Below are 27,187 nucleotides of genomic sequence, written 5' to 3'. Positions count from 1 at the left end.
AAAATAAAAACTGGGGAGTTTTTGTCATAAAAATTTGGACTGCTCTTTTGCTGTTTAATACTAAAAATTTTAAGAATCGAAGCTGAATTTTCAAAGGATATCATCACTTAGCAACAATACTATCAATATTCTTTTGATTTATTTTATTATTTTTTTGTTTTTTTAGTAATATTTTCTTTTTTTTACAGTATTTATTTTTATTTTTTGTTTTAGTTTAAAAATTTTGTTTTTTTTTTTTAAAGATATTTACATAAAAATTGTGTAAATTTTATTTACAAAAATTTCCCCTACATGCAACTAGATTTGATTTTTTTTTGTTTTTCTTTTTTTTTACTGGTACAATCTCATCATGCAGGTAATTTCACTGTGTCATTCGAGTGACGTTAGTTTTGTTTTTGTTATTTTTTTTTAATCATAGGTAACAACTTACAGTTAAAGTGTTTTCCTACTTTCTAAAACCTTAAAATTCTAATCTTACTTTACTAAAAAAAATTAAACAAAAAAATGGTTGTGTCTGTTTTGCTTTTTTTTACAGTTTTGGATTATCAAACATGGGTCCCTTTTCAACTAAGATATCGGCATATGGTTCCGATTGAGTGATGCTTAAAGCACGGAATTTCTTAAGTACCAGGAGGGAGTAGAACTTTTGTGCAGCCTTAATTGAGGGAGGAAGAAATTATTTATTTATTTAATATTTTATTGAATAAATACAATAGTAGAGTAACTAAAGCAAATTTTTAGGGAACCCGGCCGAACAGCTCTGATTTTGACAATTTTTTTTTCAAACGTAGGTAATTAAAAATACTTTAAAGTCTATAGATTAAAAATTGCCGGTGTTGCCGTATTGTTTTTTAAAATTAAAATTAATTTTTTTTTTAACAAAACCATTTTTTTTGCTTAAATTTCATAAAACAAATGATAGCAAAAGATTCTCTAGTAATTTAAGGAAAATATATAAAAGGCAGTAAGGGACAATCTTCCATCGTTTAAGCGATAAATGCAATTTTCTAACATTCTGACCTCAAACACAAAAAAAATATTTTGAAAACAACGGCAACACCTACAATATTTTAAAATACATTTTTAAAAAGCCAGTAGCTCATTCTTATCTCTTAAATTTAAATCCACTAAATTTAATCAAGACTTTTTGAAAAAATGGTCCTCAAACTCAGAATTAAAAAAAAAAATGTTATTAGAAAAATGTAAAATGACTTTTTTCCAAACTTTTTCTAATAAAATATGAATTTATTTAAAAAATTTTTGGCCATAAATATTATCAGTTGAATTTCGAAGCAAAAAAGGTAAAATATATCACACTTTTGAAAAAAAAAAATGAAAAATTACTTCAATTTCAATGGGTTTTTTTTTATTAAAACTGAATTTTTGCATTGAAATAATTAATTTTCTCAAAGACTGTGGTAAATAGGAACTTTAAATTTTTGCTATTTAACTTTCAACAGTAAGGGTTATTAAATGAATAAAAAATAATTTTATGTTTAGATGTTGAACTTTAAAAAAAAAATAAGTTACATTTTTTTTCAAAACTTTTATTAAAAAAGTTCTTCGAAAATGAAATACTTTTTAATTTTTTTCATAAACCGTAATACATATTGACATTTCCTTTTATTATTTGAAATCATAATAAATGCGGCCAAAAAAATTTGAAAATAAATGCATTTTATATTACGACCAAGTTTAAAAAACGATAATTTTTTTTTTCAAAAATCTGAGTTCAATTAACATTCTTTCAAAAGCAGTTCATTCAATTAACTTAATTTTAATTTTACATATATGACTAAGCTTCTAGCTTTTAAAAAATGTATATTTGAATATTGTAGGTGTTGCCGTTGTGTCCAAATATTTTTTTTTGTGTTTGAAGTCAATTAATAAGAAAATTGCATCTATCGCTTGAACTATGGAAGATTGTCCCTCACTCCCATATATTTTTTTTCCTTGAACTTCCTAGACAATATTTTGGCATCAATTAATTTATGAAATTTAAGAAAAATTTTTGAAAAAAATTTGTTTTTGTTCACAAAAATCTTCAATTAAATTAAAAAAATCAAAACGGCAACACCGGCAATTTTTAATCTATAGACTTTAAAGTATTTTTAATTACCGACGTTTGAAAAAAAAGATCATCAAAATCTAAGCTGTTCGGCCGGGTTCCCTAATATTGCCAATTTTTGAGCTTTAATTACTCCACTACAATAAACTTAAACAAGAGGAAGAAAACAAAAATATTTACCTGTTTTCTTGAGTTTCTATGTGTCATATCGGATAACATTAGAGTATCATTCTTTTGTAAACGACTGCGTACTTGGACGAACATTTGTGCTGCTCTCTTGTTCAACACACGCTCCTCGAACTGTTCGTCGGTTTCATTTTCCATTTGCTCATCACCAGGTTGCTAAAATTATAATAGACGTATATTTAAATTTAGTTAAATTTGTAATTGAAGCTAGCAAAAAAAAAAACTGAATTTATTTTGATGTGTTTTTTTTTTTGTTGATTGATCTATTTTTTTATAGTAAAATAATATAGCATTTGAAAATAAATCTACTCTTAGACTTGGTATGAAACGGGTCTATTATTTTTATTTGTATTACGAGTAAGGCCCTTCGGTTTATTTAAACTTTAAAGTATCAACGGACTCTTAAGTTGTGGACGAATTTCGCTAATCTATTGCGATCATTAGCAATTCAGAAATAGAACACTTTCGGTCTTACAAATTCTAAAGTGATGTTCAAGGACATGGAGAATATTGGGGAAAAGATAAGCCGGTGAAATTATAACGTTAGTAACAATACAGTGAAAAAGATGTGGGAAGCCGTCAGAAAATCGGTGGTTAGTCAGTTTAGGATTCTGAAGCGTCGCATTGAGAAACTTAAGTAATTTTTCTTAAGACTACTAGATGCTAACAGCTTTAGAAAATTAAAATGATAAAGAGCTGAAAATACTTTTTTAAAAGCAAAGTAAGTAAACGTAAATAGGAATGACTTGGAAAATAAAGCATTTACTTGGAAAAATGTATAAAAATAAAAACACGTCAAATGTTTTTATGTAAAACATGTTCTTTCAGTGATTTCCCAAATGATCAGTGTGACACTTTTGTTTGAAATCGATTGAAATACCGTTAATTTATCGATTGGAAAATATTTCGGATTCATTTTCCTGGTCTCTATAACGGACCTCCTGGAAATTATTCAGCTCTATTCAGAATGAAAGCTTCGGTGGAAGGGTGTCCGCTGCTAATAAAAATTGTTTGGGCCGAAAAACTTTTTTTTCGAATTTCAAATCGTAATCAAATAATAATCAAAATCGGTTCATATCTTCCGGTTTGAAAAAAAAATTTAAAAATGGTATTTTTACAAACAAAATTTACCACTCCAACATCTAATTTTTTTAATATAATAGCTTTAGAAAACTCTTCTCTGAGCTAAATATTAATTAGACAAAAAATTGGTTAGGGACTTCCGGTCGCGCATGCGTTTTGAAATTTATTAAAAAAGAGGCAAAAATCCTATATTTACGATACTTTGTCTTGTTCTTTTTATAAACCAATTGCTAAATTATCATTTTTATCAAATAGGAAGTAAAAATGAAGCTAACACAATCAGTGAAAGTCAAGAACTCGCTGAAGATTGAAAAAATTGATCAAGATTTCTTTGGTGCTTTTTGTCGTCAAAAATCATTTTCAAGGCCATTTATTGACAAAAGTTCATAAAATTTAGTACACTCAAGCATATTAGTATAAGAAATACGAAAAAGCTTTCACAATTTCTGGTTAAGTTCTTCAGGTACTGGTACTTGAAAATGCTGTTTTAAGTACTTCGGTACTTATGTAAGTACCTAGTCGGTACTTAAGTACCGGTACTTGAAGTATTTTTCAAGTACCAGTACCAAGGACTTAAGTACCAGTACCAGTACCGAGTACTGGTACTTGAAAGTATGTACTTAAGTACCGAAATACTTAAGTACTTTACAGCTCTGCTAAATAGACCTAACCAAAGAATTGTCTAAAAATATTTTGAAACCGAAACTAAGTTATGTATGGGTGGATTTTAATGTAAGAGACGCTCTTGGCACATAACTTCTACGGCCTACAATTCGAACTATGAGTTGCAATTCATCATGGTACTATTGATCGCACTTGCGTCAAAAAACCTTATCCTGGAAAGAATTAAATTTGACAATATATTCCTTCTGCAGTTTACTTTACTATCAAAAAAAATGTGAGCAGGAAATTAATGGAGCATCTCAACGGTTTATTTTAGGATCTTTGAACAGCTGTTTTTCGCATGATAAATTTTGGAGGTATGCATTATCCTTTTTAAAAGAAATTCAACAGCCGAAGTGAACAAAACCCATAAACTTTTCAAATGTTATGAAATTGAGAAAATTCAATGTATGAAAAAAAAAATAATACTTACATGTGCACCAACAGCTTGTGGAAATTCAAAATCTGTATTCCAATCTGATGCAATATCCGCCGACTTATTATTCGCTCCGGGCACCAGCGTCAAATCACCCAAATCTAAATTGTCATGCATGTTGTCAGCTATATTGTCAGTTATATTATCTGGCATATTATCTGGCATGTTATCGGGCATGTTACCAGCATCGTTCAATATTGACGAAACTTGGTCGGCTGGCAGGTTGGGTAGAGCATCAATATTCTCCATACTCGAATGATGCGGCGTCATACCTCCGTGATGTAAATCGGCAGGCGTCAAACCACTATGATGGAAATCATCATGAATATCAACAATGCCATGTGGCAGATTGCCAGGCGTCATTGGGACACCACCCAACGGCGTCATTGGATCCAATCCACTCAGCTCTGGCATTGGGAACATATGACTGGGACTTCGCAGTGAATCGAAACCTGGTGTTGGCGGAGGAGGCATCAGCGAATCGTTTTGGTTGAATTCCAACGAGACTGCCGACACTCGTGGATTAAGTTCAGCATCTCGCACCAAATCTGGTTCACCGAAACTACTTTGAGCCAATGTCTCATCAGCAGCAGGAACAGGCGCAGGTGGAGGTGGAGGCATAAGTGTGGGAGGCGCTGCAACAACTTCTGCTTGTATGGCCCCTTTACGTTTACGTCCACGTTTACTCGCCGCCGTCGTTGGTGAATCATGTTCCTGTTGAATTTGATCTAATGCCAACAAATCGGCTGGTCCAAGAACCGAGAAGTCCTCCAACACTCCAACTCGTGAAACAATGTGTCGCTGGTAGTTGGCAAACAAACCTCTGGCAGGAATATCACGTGAAGGCAGGGAAAACAACTTCTCAACGCCACCCGTTTCCTTCCAGTACATTAACCTAAAAAAAAAAAGTGGGGAGAAAGAAACAGGATGCACATTAGCAAGGTTAACTTCATTCCATAAATAATTCACAGATGATTCACCACCTCTTCGTCGGGGGCGCCAAATCTAATGTTGTGACAATGTCCGATGTATTCGCCAATTGAGCTTTCATCTCTTCCCCAGATATATTCTTAACTTCATCAACAATGAGTTTTCGTTTCCTTTTTGCTTTGGTTACACCGCGATATGCTGATGCATCGACCGGTGCCAAAGCAAAACTTTCTTCTTCGTTGTGCAGAAGGGTTGATTGCTCAACGCCATTCTCTTCTGGGTGCTCAGATTCATGATCGGGTTCGGGTAGATGTTCATTATCATCTTGATGCTCATGATGAGGCGATGTCGGTTGTAGATGTTGTGTGGTCGTTGATGGCGCCCTCACATTGTCTTGTCCCAACACTGATGGCGGTCGCGATCCAACTGAACTTGGCATCGGCGATGGTGCCCCCGTGTCGAAATGATCCATATCATCATCAGAGTTATCTTCGTTGGCGGGTAAATTGACACTGGCTTCGGCTGGTGCGGGTAGCGCTGGCTCTCCAAATAGATCACCTTCGAAAAGTCCAACGGCGGGTTCTGTAAAAATGGGTTTTTTGGTTGTACTTTTGAGTTTCTTTTCATTTTATTATTATTTTTTTTTTAATTTAACTATTTTTTTTAATGAAACTATTTTTTTTTTAATTTAACTATTTTTTTTTAATTTAACTATTTTTTTTTTTAATTTAAATATTTTTTTTTTAATTTAACTATTTTTTTTTTTAATTTAACCATTGTTTTTTAATTTAACTATTTTTTTTTTTTTTAATTTAACTATTTTTTTTTTTTAATTTAATTTTTTTTTTAATTTAACTTTTTTTTTTAATTTAACTATTTTTTTTTAATTTAACTATTTTTTTTAATTTAACTATTTTTACTTTTTTTTTGTTTTTTAAAAACCATAAAATATAATTTTTTATATTACAAATAAATGACTCACGTCCAAATTCATCGCCAAAACCATCGCCATCCAAATTTGGGTCATTAATGTCGTCAACGATATCACGCGAAGATCCAGGCATTGTTTCTTTAGTTTGGTCAATGTCTTTTCCAAGTTCTTCAGCAAATAAGTGCTCCTATTAAAAAGAAAGGAACCAGTAACTTCCTTTTACTCTTTTGTCATATATGATTGAATACTTACATCGATATTTGGATCCATTCCATCACGCACAAGATCCGGAGTATCAGCATCAAAACCCATATCACCAAAGCCATCATCATGCATAGACATTGACATGCTACCGTAATCTTCTCGCATGGTAATCTCATCGGCTCGCGATTGGTTGATCGAGAATTGGGCCTCAATATCAATGTCATTAAGTTCTGGCAGAGCTGTATCGAAATCATGAAACACTTCGGGCAAGGTAATTGCATTAACAGCTGCCTCGCGATGTCCTTCAGGCAAATCCACCATACCAGGGCGGAATGCCATCTAAATTATCAAAGTTTTTAGTTATGAAAGAAGCAAAAAAAAGGGTTTACTATGTTTATTTACGTGAAATGAGAATTTGTACACATCTTTGTTTTTTCTGATATCTTGGCATTTTTTATGATTTTTGGTCAAACTAATACGTATTTAGTTGATTTGAATAAATTTCAGATTGAAATACAATATTCGGCATTTTCCCGAATTCCATTTGTATGGGAAATTTGCTACAATTCCCGAAAAAACAATCACGAAATCCGTTCGTAATGCAAAATTTCATACAATAAACTCCTGGTTTTATGAAGAGTTCTGGGGGATATTGCAACCATAATCCAGACATTGGAATCGATCACACAAACTTTCTGAATAATTGGAATACCAGGACATGGAGCGTCTATATCTCCAAATATTGCGTTAAGGAATTCACTGTTTTTTGTATTCATGTCTTCATGTATTGCAAAATAAATAGGAAAACAAGAATAAGTTTCCCAAAATTCTTCGCAAACCCTTAAATGATAAGGGGAAACTTATAACAACTTAGCTCATTTCAAACAACCCTTTTATTTTCCCAAGAGAAGGTAAGTTCATTGATATGACAGTGATAATGCACATTATAAAACGGTATAGGTACATAAAGAAACAAGAAAATGTTTTCATGTATTTCAACCTTTATTATCCAATATCAACGTTTCTTTTTTTATTTTTTATGGGACATTTAGGCAGCAAAGTACAAGATTTAACGCAAATAAATTCGAGTTATTCAATAGGATCAACTTCAGATGTTTTCCCAATTTACAATAATTCAAAGAGTATTTCCTTTCTCTGTTGTAGATGTTATTGTTCTTAAGAAAAATAGAAAATTCCAGAAGAAATAATATCTATGTACCTAGGAACTATAATCCCAATTGGAAAAGATCACTTGAACCTTTCGTACATGGGATAATTTAAAGGGATGAAAGAGTGCATGTGTATAAGTTGTTGTTTATTTAACCATAGTATTTACCATCTGTCCCTATTTTTAAATGTAACGTCAATTCATTGTATTCTTGTTTCAGCCAGAATACTTTCACACCGTACAAAGGCTTTATATGTTACGATAATTTAAATGATAGAATTTGATCTACCATCTGCCTTAATTGAAAAGAATCTAGGCAATGGGTACATTAATAAACTTAACAAAAAGATACCGGATAGCTTTTTGTTGTTGTTCGAAAAATTTTTTTGTCCAATTCAGAGGGCATTTGAGTAATTTTGTTATCAGTGATCAGCTGTTAAAAGTATGAATGTTGTTTGTATTTGTATTTATATATGCAAAAACTAACACAAGTCTATATTCCATTCTCTCGAATTCAACATCGCTAAGACCATAATATGTCTCATTTTGAAAAAGGATCTTTGTTTGAAGCCTTATAGCATACCTTTTTGCAAGAATGTAATAAGCGAGAAAGTTCCCGAAAATCACTTATAAATATTTATAAAAAGTACATATTATAAAAATGTACAGATAATGGGGCTTTTTCACATGTTTCTTATTGGTCAATCTGCACTGGTGAAGGCTAATTACAACTAAAAAGCTATTTTTCACTGCAAAAAAACGTTTGTTTACCTCGTCACCAGCTCATAACTGACATTCGGTGGAAATTTCCCATAGAAAGTTATAAAGCCTCTACAGTATCTCTCGTCGAGGTACATCTGCTACATCAACGACTACTTTAATATACGTCCGTCCATCAAACCTCACGGATAAAATTTTAGTATTTCTGAATTATTCCGCCCACAAACAATACTTCCCAAGATTCAATAGATCTTAGATATTGGTTGGTGTAGCTTGACATGAATAGGCACCAGGGTTTATATCTGGACTTAAAAAAAGTAAGATATAAGATTCAAAACGGGATAAAAATACTTTTTGTCATTTCTCAGAAAATCGAAAAAAATTAAAACCAAAATATGTTATCAAAATATTTTGTCTTCTCAAAATAAGACTCTTTACACGAGTTGTTCGATTAGCACTCACATACGATTAACAGTGTTGGACAATATACAAAACGTATGAGAAAAAATAGGTACATAGGTATATGGCAATTGAGATGAAGATGTTGCTTGATAGCAGAAGTTAGAAACCTTGATCGAATAACAATTACAAAATCATGAGCTTTCACATCAAAAATTTGGTCTTTAGCATATTACAATGATGAAAACGAAAAATAGACAGGCCTTAAAAACCAGGTAAATGTAATATTCTTAAAACTGGAACCATAAAGATTTTGACTTGATAGATAGAACCAATCAAGTGAAAGTGACCAGTTATGCGACTTGCGTCTGCGAATTGGTAATGGTCGCTGCATTTGACATTTCATTCATATGAGTGGTCGCAGAGAGCTGCGACCTGTAATACCTACAAAAATTTAAGCTTAATTAAAAGTGGGGTTAAATTCGAGCGAATTATTTGTTCGTATCTGTGTGGTATGCGGTTGAATTTGTGGACTGCGAATTTACATTTGACATTTTGCAGATCAGAGTTGTTTGTCGCATAGCAATGTTAAAATGTGTTTTCTTTTGTAGTTTTAACTAGTTTTACGCACTATTCTATATTTAAATATGTAAATATGATCATTTAGGCTCAATTTTTCAATAGTCAGATAAACTTCAGTTAGAGCTTATTCCTAGGAATAAAGGTTTTTTTTTTATATTGACATTTATTCTGTTGATAGTCTAACTGACGATTAAAAAATCAGGGCTTATTCACTTAATAAAAAATTTATAATAGGAATAAGTAGATATTTGCTTTAGAAAAAGGTTCAAAAGAATTATTCGCAGACGCAGGACGCAGCTCATATAAAAGGCACTTAAGCGCGAAAGGCTGAAAAGCAACCTGCAAACAACAACACTGGGTGACGACTGATGAGTTGCTGGATCGTATGCAATAAAAATTGAGATAGATCTCTAGAAAATCTACTGAAAAGTGAGATAGAACTTGAGCTTATCCTTTTTGCATATAAGCCAATGTCTTTCTGTTGTGAAAACTCAGAAAATAACGACATAAGTGGGAAAAACGCAGATCACTATTTCTATGGGGTATATGATTTATTGTGATATGTAAAGGTAAACCTATTCAGGATACCATTTCTAATGCTCTCTAAATAATAATATAAAATTGAATTTCATTGAAATTCAGAGCCAGTGAAAAAAAATTATAGGGAGACATTATAGGGAGCCCGTATATAGTTGGATTCAGAATGAGTATATCAACGTGACTTATTAAATCCTTGGTAAAATTTTTGAAGATTGTTTACCTAAGATGGAAAGAAAAAACTTAAGAAATATTGAAAATTGAATTTGGACTAACTTTAATCTTTATAAAATAAATGTCGGCTTTAATTTTACTCGTAATATTCAAATTAGATTTAAATATTTTTTATTGTTTGTTTCTTTTGTAACCTATTGGAATTTAAATTCATTTTATACATATTAAAAAATGGAAATTCCTTTGAGTTGTGAACCACACTTACGAATGGCAAAGAACTTGTTATTAGTCATGCAAAAAAAACAATTAAAAAAAGGGGTTTGGTTTATTTAATATTTAAGTTTTGGTTTTAAAATTTACATACAAATTCTCATTTCTTAAAAAAATTAAAATATTAAATGAAAAAATAAAAAAGTATTACCTTAATTTTGACGAACGCTTCATTGCAATCCGCCAGCAGGTACTTGGCTTTGCGCGAATAAATGCGCACAACACCCAACAGCAAATGACCCGATGTCCGTAGCGCCAACTTGACTTTCGGCTGCATAATACCATCCACCGACTGTTCAATATTCGTCTCGAAGACATGAGCTTTCGTGAGTTTCTTGTCCCAATGGGCCGCCAACCAAATTCTGGCTAACGGCCCTTTTTTAGCCAACACAATATGAGCATAAAACATTGTGCTTTCTTTTTCTTATCTTTACTGCGACAATTTTCTTACAAATAATTTAAAATTTATATATTTTAAAAATAAATAAAAACAAACTCGAATAAAAATTGTTTTTTTTTGCTCTTATTTTCTCAACAAAATATATATTTTTTTTTACAAATTACATATTTTTAAATTTTCTCTTCTTTTTTGATGGCTGATGGAAGATGAAGGCGACAACGACTTGGCTTTTTCTAATTGAATTGTCGTCGTCGTGATGTTTGTTGTTTTTTTGTTGTAAAAATAAATTATATGAGAAAAAATTAAATTTATTTTTTAGCTCACTGATTATCTGCATTGCTTGGGTCTTATTGAAGACCCTTGATTTATAAAAATGTTCATCAAGTTTTGACTTTTTTTGTGTTTGTGAAGAAAGGGTTAATGCTCTTGAATTGGGACACAATTTTTTATAATTTTTTTTTTTCTAGTATAATTGGCGCCCAAATGGAGTAGTGATGAATTTTCGTTTTAATATTTGCACGATTAATACACTTTCTTTGAGTATTTGGTTGTAAATTAATAATTTATACATGCAGAATTGTTTGGTGATGAATTTGAACTTGTTTTTTGTTTGAATTATAATGATTTATTGGGGGAAAATATTTTGATAAAAAATTGCAACAGACTTCTTCTTCGAGTTGGATTGGAAATAAAAATTTTCTACACTTTCAAAATGGCGGTGCTGAATATAAAAAATTTGGAGGAAAAAAAAAACTTGTACACTACATGAAGAGGCGTCACTTTTTCAAGCGGAATTGCATGTGCTTGACGATAGGTGGCGTACATTTAATTTAAGGTGGAGGTTACATGGTGGATGTTTTTAAATTGAATTTCTTTTTACTATGAAGATTTTATTTTGTGGATTTTTTAACTACATACCTACACCACTTTTTGAAAAAGTACAAAAGTGAAAATATTTTTTTTCTGGCTAGCGCAATTGTTTTGTAAAAAAGAGTACCTATACAAATTGTTTTTTAGACCAGAAAATAAGTTTTTTCTGCATTATTTGTTTTAATTTTCCAGCCCGAAAAACTATACAAAAATGCGTTTGAAAATTTTCACTTTTGTACTTTTTCACTTTTTGAGCCAATAGGGGTATTCACGATCCGATGCAACTGGTCTTGTATCATTGCAAAAGTGCAAAAGTGTAAAATCTTACAACACTACAACAACAAAATATACGGATTAAAATTTTACAACAGTCTTGCACTTTTGCTATACCCTAGACCTATTGCAAAATAAAAATACAATAGAGTAAAATTATTTTTGACAGATGGCAGCTCACCGTCGCGTCGCCCATGATAAACAGTTTGTCTTTTTTATTCTGTTTATTATGGTTGTCGGCTTGTCGGTACTCATGCCCCGTAATTTAGTTTCTTTTGATGTAAAATAATTTGTGAAAATTAATTAACCCGAACAAAACAAAGAATTCAATTATTATAAAAAATGGAAAAAAAGAAGACGCAACAGTGGAGGAACAACCCTGTTAAAAAAAACATCATGGTTTTCATTCATGCTTCAATAGGTGTGTTTTTTATTACCACCGGGCTTAACTGGTTTAAAAAACACCTCGGGGCTTAGCGAGAAAAATTGGCAGCACTGCACACTAAATGTTCCGAAATCAGCTGACACAAAAAAATATAAAGTTGTTATTAAATAAATATTTAAAATAATAAAGGCTTGGCCACACCGGAGGGTACGCGGTAGCGGTACGGGTAGCGGCAACGATATTTGTATTAAAAAAATTATACACCCGAACGTTGATGTGTCAGTTTGGAATTTTTTCCATACAAATACCCGTACCGTTACCTGTACCTCTACCGCGTACCCTCCGGTGTGGCCAAGCCTTAATTGTCCTTCCAAACATCAGTTTTGATGTTTTTAAACAAATTCTAAACAATTTACGAACAAGTTGAGTTGGTAGCACAGATTCAAATCTGTTGAAAAAGTTAAGCCCAGAGAATTCTCCGGGCTTAACAGCTAAGCCCAAGGGGCTAAAGTGTTGTTGCATTTAACATGTAAATTCCTTAGCCCCGACTGCGTTTTGGGCTTAGTTGTTTAGCCCGGAGAATTCTCTGGGCATAACTTTTTCAACAGATTTAAATCTGTGCTACCAAATTAACTTCTTCGTAAATTGTTTAGAATTTGTTTAAAAACATCAAAACTGATGTTTGGAGTGACAATTATTATTTTAAATATTTATTTAATAGTTATGGCGTTTTCGATTGGCAGTCCGGAAGCGTCCGGAATCATTCTGAAAGCGTTTTATTCGTACAAAACTGACAGTTTTGTGTGAATAAAATTTTTTCAGAATGATTCCGGACGCTTCCGGACTGCCAATCGAAAACGCCATTAGTTAAACTTTTTTTTTTTGAAAAAACACACAAGAAACCCCAAAAGCGAAAAATATGACAACTTTATATTTTTTTTGTGTTTTATATGCAGTGCTGCCAATTTTTCTCACTAAGCCCCGAGGCGTTTTTTTTAACCAGTTAAGACCGTTGGTAATAAAAAACACACCTATTTTTTTGTCAGCATTTTCGTTGTCGACTTTGGAGACTTGAAAATTTTTCGTTTCGCATCAGCAGCGTACTGCTTTAACTTTGAATAGTGTCATATTAATTTTTATTAAATAAAGCATATTTCCCACAATTTGAAAAAAGTTAAGCAGTGTTTAAGTAGACAAAAATCTAATAAATATACCTGTTAATTTCGAAAGCAAAACGTTCTTTCCGTCTGCTTTAGAAATTTTAAAGAAAAAAAAATTGTTTAAGGGCCAAGTTGTACAAACGTGGTTCAGCCTTGGATCAGGTATTTAATTCACCGATTTTGACGGATTAGCTTTGGTTCAAGCATAGATGTGGCTATTTTTACATATGTGGACCTTGCACGACACCATGACCAGATCAATGATGTGCTCTGTCTCTTGTAAATGTGATGTGATAGATAGATAGATATAGATATAATTTTTATTTTCATGAAAAGTGATTAACAAAAACATGGCTTTAGCTGGTATATACAAATTAGTTTAGACAATAACATTAAGTTGTCTGTCAGGTAAAAAAAGTTACATTAAAAAAATATAAGCTTAAGCCTGGTACGCTGCTCGCGCTAAATTTTAGCTGAGATAAAATTCCCATACAAGTTATCGATAACTTGTATGGGATCCATTTTATCTCGGCTAAAAATTTTCGATAATTTGTATGGGAGCTAAAATTTAGCGCGAGCAGCGTACCAGGCTTTAAGAGTTAGTTTGTTTAAGAAAATTCATTTAAAATGAGTTTTTAAATAGAGATAAAGATTATCATAGCAATTTCCATATAGTATGTTTAGGAGTTGAGAGTGTGAAAGCACGTAGTTACCAAGAAATTTAAGTCTGTAATTCTGTATCCTTTGAAAATAGGGCATATTCCAATGAAATGAAAAGTATTTTCAGATGCATCGAGGTTACAAAGTGTGCATATCCCATTGGTGTCTCTTTGGAAAGCCCTTCCATTGATACTTAGAAGTCCACAGCGAGCCTTGAAGATGAGACTGATCATATCCCGAGGGTTTGTATCATCGAAATAGTTTGGTACTCCAGTGTACAACAAATTACAGTACTCGTCATGGAATTGGGATAAATTGGCTTTGGTAGTAGCCTCACTCCAATTTTTCTCATTCAGCTTACATAGTAAAATACTATGCAATCCATTCCACTCATTTATATCTATGTTGAAAGTGAAATCTATAGACGTTTCGTGAAAGAGGTCTAACCATTCTTTCGCCCAGAAGATGCTCTTTCTTATCACTGCTTCAGATAAAATTCTAGGGAGCCTATCATTAGACAGAGACATATGGTTCTTCGTATTATATAAGAAAAGTGCAGTTTTAAAGTTGTGAGAAAAGCCTTAGGCAGACCAGTTTCGATGTGAAGAGCATAGTTCGGCGTGTTATCCGGTAGAAGAAAACATCGTTTTATAAAAAACCGTTGTAATTTTTCGAGTTGACTACGTTCACGGTATCCCCATACTTGACCACAGTACAACATAATAGATCTAGATGCAGCATCGTAAATTTTGAACTTTGTTGAGTGTTGGACATATTTATTACGCAGAAGTTTTGACCATGTAGAATTAATTGAGTTTTGTGATGATGAAAGCCTATTATTCAAATGTTCATCCCAGGACATGTTATAATTAAAAACAACACCGAGATATTTGTAGTGATTCGCAACTGTTATTTCGGTGTCATTGAAAAACCATTTTTCACTAGCAGCTCTACGTCCACCATTTCGAAAAATAACTATTTCAGATTTAGCAAGGTTAACTTCAAGATTCCAGTTGTTGCAATATGCTATAAAGCTATTGATGAGTTGTTGTAGTTTGGCTGGATTATCAGATAAAAGCACAATATAAATGTGATGTGTATTTGTTTATAAAAATGAACATTAAAGCCTGGTATGCTGCTCGCGCTAAATTTTAGCTCCCATACAAATTTTCGAAAAATTTTAGCCGAACTAAAATGGATCCCAAACAAATTATCGATAACTTGTATGGGAATTTCATCTCGGCTAAAATTTAGCTCGAACAGCGTACCAGGCTTAAAATAAAAATTTTTATTCAAAATAATTTCTCTTTTTTTCATTTTATTTTTATTTTTTTCCTCCCTTTTGGTGAATATTGAGTAGCAATATTATGCTTCCAATAAGAATTCTGTGGCACGCTTATAGGATCGAATACCACTTTCAGCTACTGATGAGATACTTTACAGTAATCTTACAGTGTACTTCTTCGCACACTTAAACTACTAGGAGTACTTGGCCACCTCCCAAAGGAATAGGGCTATTATAGGAAAGTAAAAATATTAAAAATACAAAATAGCTGCGTTCCTTTGGGAATATTTATCTACTGCTTAGTACTTAAAACTACTTTGAACTACTTAGTTCAAGTTGAAAAGTAGTTCAAAGCAGCTTTAAGTACTAAGCAGTAGATAAATATTCCCAAAGGAACGCAGCTAATAAAAAATTCAAGAAAAAACTTCCAAAATGTCATCCATTTTAATTCTCAAAATAAAACAAAAAACTTGGTTTTAATCAATTTGAAATTTATTGATTTTCAATAATTTTATGTAAACAAACAAAACGTCAAAACTCAGTGGAAAATAAGTACTTCTTCTGTGTACGTACATATTTCACTACTTTTTTCGGCACTTCTACTTTGGTTTTCTTTTTATTCTATGTTCTACTTTAAGGCTTGGCCACACCGGAGGGTACGCGGTAGAGGTACAGGACGCGGTACGGGTATTTGTATGGAAAAAATTCCAAACTGACACATCAACGTTCGGGTGTGGAGTTTTTTTTAATACAAATATCGTTGCCGCTACCCGTACCGCTACAGCGTACCCTCCGGTGTGGCCAAGCCTTTAAACAAAAATCCCATCTCTATCTCATATTCGAAATTCTATGTTTTTCCATATTTATCAAATACACAAACCTATTCCTTTCGAAATGTCATTTTGCACAACTGTCAAAAATCTGACAGTTTTCCCATGTTCCGAAAAAAAATTCTGTCAGCCAGTTTTCCAACAAAAAACTGTGCGGGCGGACGTGTTTTTTCTACAAAAAGAAGAGAATTATAAAATATATAAAACTTGATAAAAAAGTTTATCTCCCATAAAAAAAAAAAACAATAATCGTGTTTAATTAAATATAAAAAAAAGAAAAAAAAAACTTTAAAACAAAAACTAACCAACAAAAATACAAATAAAAAAAAATGGGAACATTCTACAAAATCGACATTAATCGCACAGAATGGGAAATCCCTGAAAGATACCAACAACTTCAACCAGTCGGTTCTGGTGCCTATGGACAAGTTTGGTAAGAATTGAAAAAATATAGTTATAGTTAAATAATCTAAAAATAACAACAACAATAATAAAATAATTAGATATTTAAAAACAAAAATAGTTTTTGATTAGTAAATAATTTTTCCCTCGTTCAACAATAGACTGCGCGTCAATCAAATCAAAAAAACGAGGAAAAAAATAAGACATTTTTCTTTTCATTCGATGCTTGTTAACGAACTCTTGTCCCCTCTTTTCTCGACGTCGTCTCGTCTGCCCTTGCATACCTCTCGTCTTTTTCCGTTGTCGTTTCAGCAAAGAATCATGCATTTTAAGAAAATTAAGTTTTATAAATAGATTGATAAATTCTTGGAACAAAAATTTGTGTGAAAATAACATTTCCTCGAGTGTCGTTAGTCGACTTTCTCAGACCATCATTAGCCATTAGCCTCTCTCTAATTTTAAAGGTTTTCTTCTCTCATTTCACTTGTTTCTTCGAGCTTCGCCTTTCGACACTAAATTTGCATAACTTGAATTCAAAGCTACTACAACACACACCTTTGGAAAGCAGCCCACAAAAAAAGGCCATAAATTAGTTAGAATCAAATCGGTGGTGTCTGCAAGGGCGTACGCAAGCAAGGGGCAGGAAGGGGCAGTTGTCCCCCCTAGAAATTTTTGATCGATTGATTTACTTGTGATATTGGTACTATAATAGGTATGGTGACCATATTTCTAGGAGCGGAACCCGGGACAAAAATATAATATTTAAATGGTTTTGCCATTCAAACAAAGTACATACCTACGCCATTTATTTATTTCTCATAAAACAAATTCAAATTAAAACCGTTGGAGTCCTTTTTATAGGAAAAGTTTTTAAACAAAAATTTGGTATGTTATCCAAAACAAAATATTAACTGACAAATAACACTGCACAACAAGGTTTTGGATGAATAAACTATACAGTACTTTTCCAAGGGTTTTTGGTGTGCTGAACTCGAATCCGGTTTCAGAAATATTCTATCAGCTCTAGTTTTTAAAATATTGATTTTAGAAAATGCAAAAACACGTTTTTTGGCTGATGGTCAACAAAATTTGACTATTTTTATTATGAATAAACCGAAATATACTTTTCCAATAGTTTTTGGTATTCTATCAATCTTAGTTCTTGAAATATTGCCGTTATAATTTGCAAAAAAAGCTTGTTTTGGCTGTTTTTGAGGTTATGCTATGATGTGAGGTACCTTATTTCAACACAATTTTTAACGATTTCTATAAGAACTGTTTTCCTTCTTTGAAAATCTGTTTAAATCTTTTCAATGTCTGTTTTGTTATCCGAGATATCTTAAGTTTAAGTACGTGTGTTTTGGCTTATTTTATCAATAACGTTATTTCAAACTGCATAGTAACTTTAAATTAAAATACATATCTCGGATTGTAAAAAAGATATCTCAAAGATTTAAACAGATTTTTAAAGAAGAAAAGCAATTCTTTATAAAAACCTTCAAAAAGAATGTTGAAAAAAATTCCCTCACATTGCAGCATAACTTCAGAATCAGCTGTTTTTGCATTTTCTAACGGTAATATTTTAAAAACGGGAGCTGATAGAATATTTTTGAGTTCGGATTCGAGCTCAGCACATCAAAAACCTTTGGAAAAGTATTGTTTGGTTTATTCATCATACAAAAACTTTAATTTTGTTGTGCAGTGTAATCATTTTTATCAAAAAAAAACAAAATTAGTTCACTCAGTCCAAAGTTATTAGGTAACAAACATAAAAAATTTAAAAAAAAAAAAAATACAGACGAATTGAATACGTCCTCCTTTTTGGAAGTCGGTACAAAATATCTCTAGGTCGTTTTGAAAACATTAATTTTTCAGAAAAAAAAAAGGAAATTTTTAAAAATTAATTTTCTTTATTTTTCCTAATTTTGATATCAAGATTTCTTATGTCGATTTCCTTTTTAAATCGAATTAAAATCGATTTTTTGTTCTGTCAAACATGCTCGAAACATTGAGGCATAGGCATAAAAAGAAAGTAATTACTAGTAGTAAAAGGTTTATAGTAAAAACTAGTACTACTAGTAGAATCTGAAACTAACAGTATTTACTAAATTCGGTATGCATAAACCTAAGTTTCTACTAGCTAGTATAAACTAGTAGTAAATACTGGATTCATCCCAATAAATACTACTAGTTCATCTGAAAGTCATAGTATATACTAGATACCTACATAAATGCTGTTGCTTTTTTTTCTGTATTTTAAGGTGCTATAATTTTCTTCTTTTGTAAACAATTTTGTGTGTTACAATTTGTTGATAATAACAACTGGTGTTTAAGGCGGTTAAAGAGTTATATACACTTTGGACAAATGCTAAAAAAAGCACTTTAATTTTAGTACACATAACTTACTTCACTATTTCAAATATACTTTTTAATTTTTACTTTGCATTACTTTGACTTTTTTAATCATAATTATATACTTTTTTGTTTCGTTTAATTTTCAACATTATTCAATAAAAAAATCAAATATACCTACAACATCGAGTGAATATACTTAAAATTAATTTTCAACGCAATTTAAAAGTTTAAAAGTGAGTTTTCGAAGTTAAAAAAATGGCAAAAGTAGATGGTTCAACAACCTTAGAGTTTGTTAAAATACTAGAAAAGTATGCCGTACCTATTAACAAATCTCAACAGCCTCATATAAAAAAAGCAAAGGCGAAGGCCTTTAAATTGTTTATTCCTGAGTTTCAAGCCAAGACTGGTATTTTAATAACAGAAGACCCGTGTCTTCCCCAACACCAACTTGAAAGCATGGATCTCCAACATATCTCAAGAAAATTCTCATCTTTTCTTCAGCGGACTTTGCTCCTCCCCTTCTTTCAGATTGAGAACCTTGAGATTTTTTTATTGTAAAAGGGATAAATAAATTTATTAGCTTCAATTAATTGCAAATAAAATATCTTACCCATAAATTATTCGCTTAGCCACTCAACGTTATCTTTTTCAAAACGGTAGAGCATTTTAAAATTATTATTCGCGGGCGTTCTTTGCTCTTTATAAACTTTTTCAGATCTTAAATTTTAAAAAGCTGCCACATTTATACTCGAAATAAATTCTCTGCAAACCGATTGCTTGAAAAGTAAAATTGCGACTGGTGATGTCGTCATTTAACATGAGAAAGTTTTTACTAGTAAATGTTCAAGTTGGTATTTCGAAACTTGAAAAATTTTCAGTAAATACTAGAAAGTAAAAGTTCGTACTAGTTTTTTATGCATACCAATATAAGTATTTACTATAAAAATTCATCCAAAATTAGTAAATATTATTCTTCTAGTAAATACTATCTTTCCAGCATTTACTATGTCTTTTATGCATATGGAAAGTAGTAAATACTATACAAATTTACTAGTAAAAGCATTTGCTACCTTTTATGCATACGGCTCATTGTTGACGACACGTAAAACGCATTGAGATCGATTTTAAATCGATTTTTTTTTTTTGTTTTAAGGAATTCGACATAAAACAATACAATTGGGACATTTTCGTTGCAATCAAGAAAATGGTTTTTTAATGGGTTCAAAATACTGTAAGTCTAAATACTGTATTTCAAAATTCTGGTTGGTAAAAATTATGCATTTCAAAATTCTGTAATTCAAAATTCTGTTTTCATAATTTTGTATTTTGAAATGCTGTAAAAAGGCTAAAAAAAAAAACGTTTTGGTAATGTTAAAAAAGTTCGCAATTTTTAAAATAACCAAAACGATTTTTCAGCCTTGGTACGGCATGCATTTCAAAATGCAGAAGTTTAAAAAGAATTTTTTTTTCAAGAGTTTTATATTTTTTTTTCATCTTCTTCTTTTTTATCAATTTAACATTATACATTACTTTGATCCATCACAAACTTCATCAAACCTTATGATCATTCAAAAATTCCACGAATGTTTTTGTTTCATACAGTATTTTCAATTACAGGATTCTGAATTTACAGAATTTTGATCGTACAGAATTATGATCATACAGTTTCATACAATATTATACAGAATTTTGATCATACAGAATTTTGAAATATAGTAATACGATCCGCTCCCTTCTTTAATAGTTATAACTTGTTTTCACTAGTGTCAAATCATATAGAAAAAAAAAAATTAATTTGAACTAACCTAATTTGCGAAATTATCTCATTTGGATTGTAGTGAAAACAAACTATTAGTAACTTGTAAAAAAATATAAAATTGAAAATAAGTAATTTCATTTTATTTTAAATCATCTTAAAATTTTAAAATCCTAATTTTATTGTTTTTAATTTTTTTTTTAAATTTTAAAAAACTTTTTCTGATATGACTTTTCAACCTGATAAACACTAGTTGGAACTAAATATTTGGCGAAAATTTTAAAAACTAATGCTTTTATCTGAAAAATTACAAAAACATTTTTTAATCTTTGAACAACAACAACTTTAAGATGCTACCACCAAGTGTTTATGGATAGAGTTACAGCACTGTTTCACGGATGCCAATCCGATCATCAGACTACTTTGTTCCTTTTTCCGCCACACTTGGGTATTGAACCTAGACCAAGCGAGTTCAGAGGCTTCACCCAATTGTGCTTATCAACATTTTCAATGAATAGACTTAGGTCCATTTTCTTCACTCGGAGTTGAACATAACTTGAGAATTTTTAATATAAAAATTCTCAAGTTTTGTTCAACTCCGAGTATGATTATTGTTATTCGGCTCTTTCAGGTTTTTCTCCATACTCTTAGGCCCACCAACAATTCGTTGGATATATCAAAGGAGGAAAGTAATTAGAAAAATTTTAGACGCTGGTCTAGATTAGTTATTATATTAAGTTTCATTTTTCGTATGTTTCTATACTTGCAGTCAGGCTCCGTCAATTCCATTATAATCTTTGAAAAACAGGTCAACAACAACATCTTGAAGGTGCTACTTTTGTTTCAAAACAATTTTTTTGTTGTTTTCCGTATTTATGACTTTAAATACCAAAATCAGGGAATGTGCAGTTACGGCACAAATAACAAAATACGGTACACTTATACGTCCCATGTTTCTTAAATAAAAACCCGGGTCAAGCTATAGAAATACAGGACAGTCCTGGGAAAACCGGTACTGATAGTCACCGTAACTATAGGGCAAGTTTAGGATTCGTTAAAAAAGCGAGCTCGAAATTCTGCCTGCCACTCTGTTTGTTTGTTTTTCAGCCTGTCTGTAACTATCTTGAACTGAGAAAGTTGATGTTTTATTTTTAGGACCAAAATTAATGGTACTTGTCATATGACTAAAATAGAAAAGCTTGTTTTTCTTAAGAAAGAATCTAAATCAAGTTTTTAAGTAACCAATTTAAAAATTAAGAAAAAATTTCCAAATTTTAATTTAGAGCTTTTAAAAATATTTCAATTAATTTTTGTTTAGAAAAATCAATGTTATAAAAACGGATTGATGAATGTTCTTGAAATTTTTTTAATAGCTGTGTTTTATTTTCCTCGTGATCCAGATCAGATCATGAATTTATTTGCGAAACAATAACAAAACAAAATCCTACTTTTGTTGTAAAGCTATTAAAAACAATGATCTGATCTGGATCACGAGAAAAATAAAACACAGCTAATATGTAAAAAAGTTATATTTTCAAAACTAATTAGTTAATTTTTGAAAATTTGTATATACAAAAAATCATTTTTTTTTTAAACGCCTCCAACAATTAAAATTATTTGCTATACAAGAAATAAAAAAGATTTGAGATGAATATCATTAACGTTTCCGTAATATTAAAAAAAACTTTTAATACTTTTTTTACATTTCTTATAAAACTAATGAGACAATTAAATTAAATTTATTCTTTTATTAATTCTATATAAAACTTTAATATACTCAGAAGTTAATAGTTTTTCTGAAAACCCAGAAAAAATATACAAAAACTCTGCCACATTTGTTCTCGAATGAGTAAGCCCCTCCCTGATCAAAATCCTGCGTACGCCCTTGTGAGTTTGTGTAGCCTTTACTCTTTCTCAGAGCAGCGCTGAGTTAACTCGATGTCAGGGACAGGGGGTCGGTCTTTGGCTCGATGTCTTGTAGGTACCTAAATCAGCGCTGAGCACCGCGGCGATTGATTTGTTTTATTTTTTTTTTCTCAATTTTCTTGTCATGTTCACACAGCTCTGAAGTGTGAACGAATGAAAAAATAGAAATGACTTTTCACCTGCAATCATTTTTTTCAATCATTTCTTTCTTCTCCCACACTCACTCAGTAGAACCTTGAAAGCTTTGACTCAGATAATCGTTAACGTAGCTGAGGTAGTTTGAAACTTGAACCTTCTTATATAACGCTCGATTTCTTGATAGATTTTCTTGTACTTTAGTTTGCTTGGTTATTTAGAAATCACGTCGTAATCGTGCGAATGAAAGGGAGAAGGGGGTGGTGTTCGATACGATAAGCTGATAACAAGCACAACCACTTCAACACAACACATAGATGTCGGTCGAACGAAAAAATACTCTTGTGTTACGATTCGTCATAAACTCATATGAAAAACTTATGGAAATTCAATTTATTTTATACTTCTGTTTCGTGTCTGAAGTTTATTTAGTTTTTTTTTTTTTTGTATCATAGCAGCTGAGAAGATGTAAACAAACTATTCGTATTATACACCTGGTTGGGAATGGGGCAGTGTGGTTGGTCCTTTCCATTTCAACCTTGATTGGGAGTATTTTTGTTCGTGTTATTTATAATGGCTTTGGTTTGGTGGTGGTCTCGCGCGTCTTTGAATCTTTTTGGCTTTTTTTCACAAGCGAATTCGTGCGATGAAAGATGAGTAAACAAATATTGCAGAAAAAAAAAAAGTAAATTTCAAAAAGTTGGCGAAGTAAACTAGAACAGAAAATGTAATAAAAATTGTTTTTGTTTACTGATCTTGTTGATGTACATTGCAATATTATAGACGAGAATGGAGCACATTGTTGCCGTTGTACCTATTTGGAACTTATTTGAGTGAGCTTAAATTTAGGGGAAAGATTGAAATTTGGGGATAAATTTGATGAAAACTGTCGCTCAACTCGCGAACCTTTTGTAGTTAGGTGGATCATCATTTTTTGTTAAGATAGAATCTGCTTCACAACACGTACGGAGGTAATGATTTTTTTCTGGACTTGCGTTAAGTGCGTAAAGGCTCATATCTTAGAACAGAATTCGGTGTCAATCAGCCCTAGAATTGGTTTACAGTTTATTTTGATGTAAATTTGGATTCAAATTCAATAGATGCCGAAAGAAGAGTCGGAGAATATTTTACAACACGTTACGTTCAAAACTTGATTTGTGGAATGAACAGACAAGCTGTCATATTATTATGTATTGAATAGACCTATTGGAAAGCACTGTCACTTCATTACAATTTTTACTTGCTCTATAGGGCAAGTATTGGTTTCGTGTCGAATAAAAAATTTGAGGTTTATATCAAAACCAACATTACGATGATGGAGAACTCCGAAAAAGTGGGTCTCGCAATTCCGTCCGTGCGTCTGTGCGGTTGTGCGTCCATCTGTACACATTTCCACAGCCTAAACGGGTGGATGGATTTTCTTCAAATTTGGTACAGATGATTTTTATGGAATTCTGAAAGTTGTTTTTTTTTTTGTTTTTTATATCTCGCTTAGAAAGTGTACCTCAAATACAAATTTTTCAATTTGAACCAAATATCTCGAAAACGGCTCAAACGATTTTGATTAAACTTTGCAGACGTAATATTCAAGGCGATTGCAATAAAACTGCATTTTTATTTTTTTTTTTTTTTTCAAAAAAGTCAAATAAAATTTTTTTTTTTTTCATTCTAAAAATCTACAAGTTAACGAACATAAAAGTACTTTGAACTGCAAGAGCAAGTTCGTGCCACCCAGTCGTGCATTTTATTTTCATTTTTTATTGAAAAAATAATACTGTTGCTGTTTAGAATTTTTTCGACTTGCTATACAATAAGCAAATACATACCTACACAAAAACGCGCATTAGAATTTGAAAGCTTTTAAAATAATATAAGGGTCTAACTACAAAAATAAAGAGGTGTGTGTTAATTTTGAAAAGGAGTGTATATGACTAACTATCATGTTTTCCTGTTCGCGGTATCCTAGGAGACCTTAAAGACGATGATAGTATAGTTGCTTTCAATTTATTACTTGTTTCTTCCAACATTTTTCTCGAAAGTGAAAATTAGGTCGATAGTCAATTATTTAATCCCCTTAAACTACGCTGATGTGATACTAGATCTTTAAGCAAAGGATTTCGGAGATCACGAATAACATCTAAACATTTTTTATCAACTCTCTACGAGAGTACCCTATAAAATCTTTAATTTTTTTTTTGTTTTAAACCTTCTACTCTTATTCCTCTTTGATTAAAAAAAAATAAGAAAATCAGTCTGCTGGTTTGGCCGGTTAGCGCACGTACACAAAACCAAACTTTAATGTATATATAAGATTTTCTCTACTCCGTTTTTATCAATAATTTTTAGTATTTGAATTTATCTCCTAGAATTACAATCTTCGTGGTGCGTGTTTTTAATTGGAGTAACTATTCCCACGAACATGTTTGATTAAGTTGTACAGTTGGTTGTACTTGTAATTGAACAACTTAATTTTTCATTATGTATATTTTTGCGAAAAACTACATCGTTATATAACTATGCATGATTTAATTTCCTTGAGCTTCAAGGGCGCCTCCGTTTAGTACTTAATAAATTTTTCTCCCTTGAAAAATTGAATATTTATGCACAGAAAAAAAAAAAAAAAAATATGTAAATATTATTTAACTTTCATAAGTTATAAAAGGGTTTATTTTTATTTATCCTTCACTCCAGACATTGTAAAAACCCAATAATCACGAAATGTTGCGTGTCAAAGTTTGTAACGATTTTGTTTGTATTCTTCGTGTGACCGAATGGTGAGAATATCAATATTTAAAATCAGCGAAAGTTCTAACTTCAGAAAAAAGTTATGACAATTGTAGGTTTGGAGTAGATGGTGATTTTGGTTGACGAATTTTGCCAATCGGGGTGTGAATTCAACACGCAATATTGTGGATTGTGGTGGCAGTTAAACAACAGCGAAAGTATTATACAAACGTAATTATGTTGTTGTGAGGGTTGAAATAAAAGAAAAAAGAAACTCGTAATCCTTGCTTTTTGTCATGAAAATGTAATAACAAAATTATTAATTTGACATTCCATAATTTATTGTTTAGTATTGACGTTTTTCTATTGATTTTTTGAAATACTTCACGTTTTTATTTACAAAAAAAAAATAGGTTTTCAACTATAATTCCGATTCGAATATCCTAAGATATCGATAAGATAAGAAGAAAATCTTTAATAACAAAAAAATATCGGGAAGCGGTTTTGAAAGCTCCTCATAGATAAATATAACACTTTCAGATTTCCATACCAAATGTATCAGAATAAATTCATAAAGGCTTTCCGTCTCTCTCTTTAATTACGATGGCCTTAATAATGATATATTTAAATGCAAACATTTGTTTGTTATTATTGTTGTTGTTTATTTTTATGACGCAAATATTATTATTATTACTTTATTGGAAATTTGCATTCTTGGACGATATAAAGTTGTTTGGAAGATATCTTAAATCAGTCATTCTAAGTTTAACATGAGTCACGAAAGCATTTCAAACCACAACGTACGCCAACAATTCATATCTATACGTGAACTTATTTAAAACTTGCTATTGTAGGTGCACTTAAGTAAACTTGTACTACGTATGTACCTATAACAAGCTTTTTTTTATAATTAGTAAGATATTGTGAATTTGTTCAGTTGATGGGTATTTTATCATGTTTTTTAGTTCTGGGAAATTCCTAAAGGTATTTAAGTTAAAAGCAATGCAATGCACGTACATTTTATTAATCTTATTAAGCATTTGAAATTCAAGAGGAAAATATTAATTTATGATTTAAACAAATTATTTAACGGTACTTTATAATCCTGTTCAACTTTTTATTCTAAACAAATAAAAGTTCAAGGTTTTTATAACCTAGTATTAAATGATGTTGCAAACATATCTATTGTTTTTTTTTTTGTTTTTTGTTTTTCTTGATATTAAAGGCCGAAAATACTCTTGTCTTATCTAATTTAGAACTAAAAATTCTTAAGTATTGGTGATATCAATTAAGTATGTTTTTTTCTACTTTTACTTTTAGCTTATAGATTAAAAATCTACAAAAAATATTCCTCACACTTCACATTCGTAACTCTTCCTATCTTGTTTAAGTTTTTGGTCACATCTCAGGCTTGTAAACAAGTATATTAGCCGTGTTTTATTGGTAACTCAGTACTTAGCTCAGTAAAATTTAGCATGAGAAACAACAACAAATGATTACTAAGGATAAATAAAAGTTTTTTGTTTGTTGGTTTACAGAAAAATTTTGTTTCTAAACTTATACATTTGTGACCCTTTAACAATACAAAATTGTTAATAATAAATTAAAGTAATCGTTTATTGTTGTTAACAGCAGAAAATTTTTACCCAGCAAAATACTGAGTACCACCGAAACA

At 31.2% G+C, this 27,187-nt stretch overlaps 2 protein-coding genes across 4 annotated transcripts in view; one reads left to right on the top strand and one right to left on the bottom strand.

Annotated features, from left to right (window-relative positions):
- Positions 1–307: 307 nt before the first annotated feature.
- Positions 308–11,488, bottom strand: LOC129913860 (double-strand-break repair protein rad21 homolog). Of its 2 annotated transcripts, none has more exons than XM_055992790.1 (7): positions 10,503–11,488; positions 6,550–6,840; positions 6,349–6,484; positions 5,417–5,948; positions 4,434–5,331; positions 2,249–2,410; positions 308–655 (listed from the first exon to the last, which is right to left on the bottom strand). In XM_055992790.1, the coding sequence occupies exons 1-7, from the start codon at positions 10,758–10,760 to the stop codon at positions 530–532; spliced, it is 2,403 nt and encodes an 800-aa protein (XP_055848765.1). In that variant the 5' UTR covers positions 10,761–11,488; the 3' UTR covers positions 308–529. The 2 variants fall into 2 exon arrangements, with proteins under 2 accessions (XP_055848765.1, XP_055848766.1); XM_055992791.1 differs by having other exon boundaries at positions 5,420–5,948; positions 10,503–11,487.
- A 4,859-nt stretch (positions 11,489–16,347) lies between these two features.
- LOC129913462 (mitogen-activated protein kinase p38b-like) overlaps positions 16,348–27,187 on the top strand; it is a 34,799-nt gene continuing 23,959 nt past the window's right edge. Inside the window, exon 1 of one of the 2 annotated variants that reach the window (XM_055992153.1) lies at positions 16,348–16,647. In XM_055992153.1, coding sequence (XP_055848128.1) covers positions 16,544–16,647 — 104 coding nt within the window. In that variant the 5' untranslated portion in view covers positions 16,348–16,543. The remainder of the gene's footprint in view (positions 16,648–27,187) is intronic. The other variant, XM_055992152.1, reaches the window with a different exon arrangement.

The sequence above is a fragment of the Episyrphus balteatus genome, chromosome 3, assembly GCF_945859705.1.
Source record: "Episyrphus balteatus chromosome 3, idEpiBalt1.1, whole genome shotgun sequence".
Lineage (NCBI taxonomy): Eukaryota > Metazoa > Arthropoda > Insecta > Diptera > Syrphidae > Episyrphus > Episyrphus balteatus.
Note: the sequence above shows the minus strand (reverse complement) of the source record. Positions and strands in the feature narration are given on the sequence as shown.

Coding starts and splice junctions, on each gene's coding strand:
- LOC129913860 (XM_055992790.1), bottom strand. CDS start 10,760: ATGTTTTATGCTCATATTGTGTTGGCTAAAAAAGGGCCGTTAGCCAGA. Junction 6,485..6,549: donor GAATGGATCCAAATATCGAT/GTAAGTATTCAA, acceptor TCTTTTTAATAG/GAGCACTTATTTGCTGAAGA. Junction 656..2,248: donor ATAGAAACTCAAGAAAACAG/GTAAATATTTTT, acceptor CCCTCAATTAAG/GCTGCACAAAAGTTCTACTC.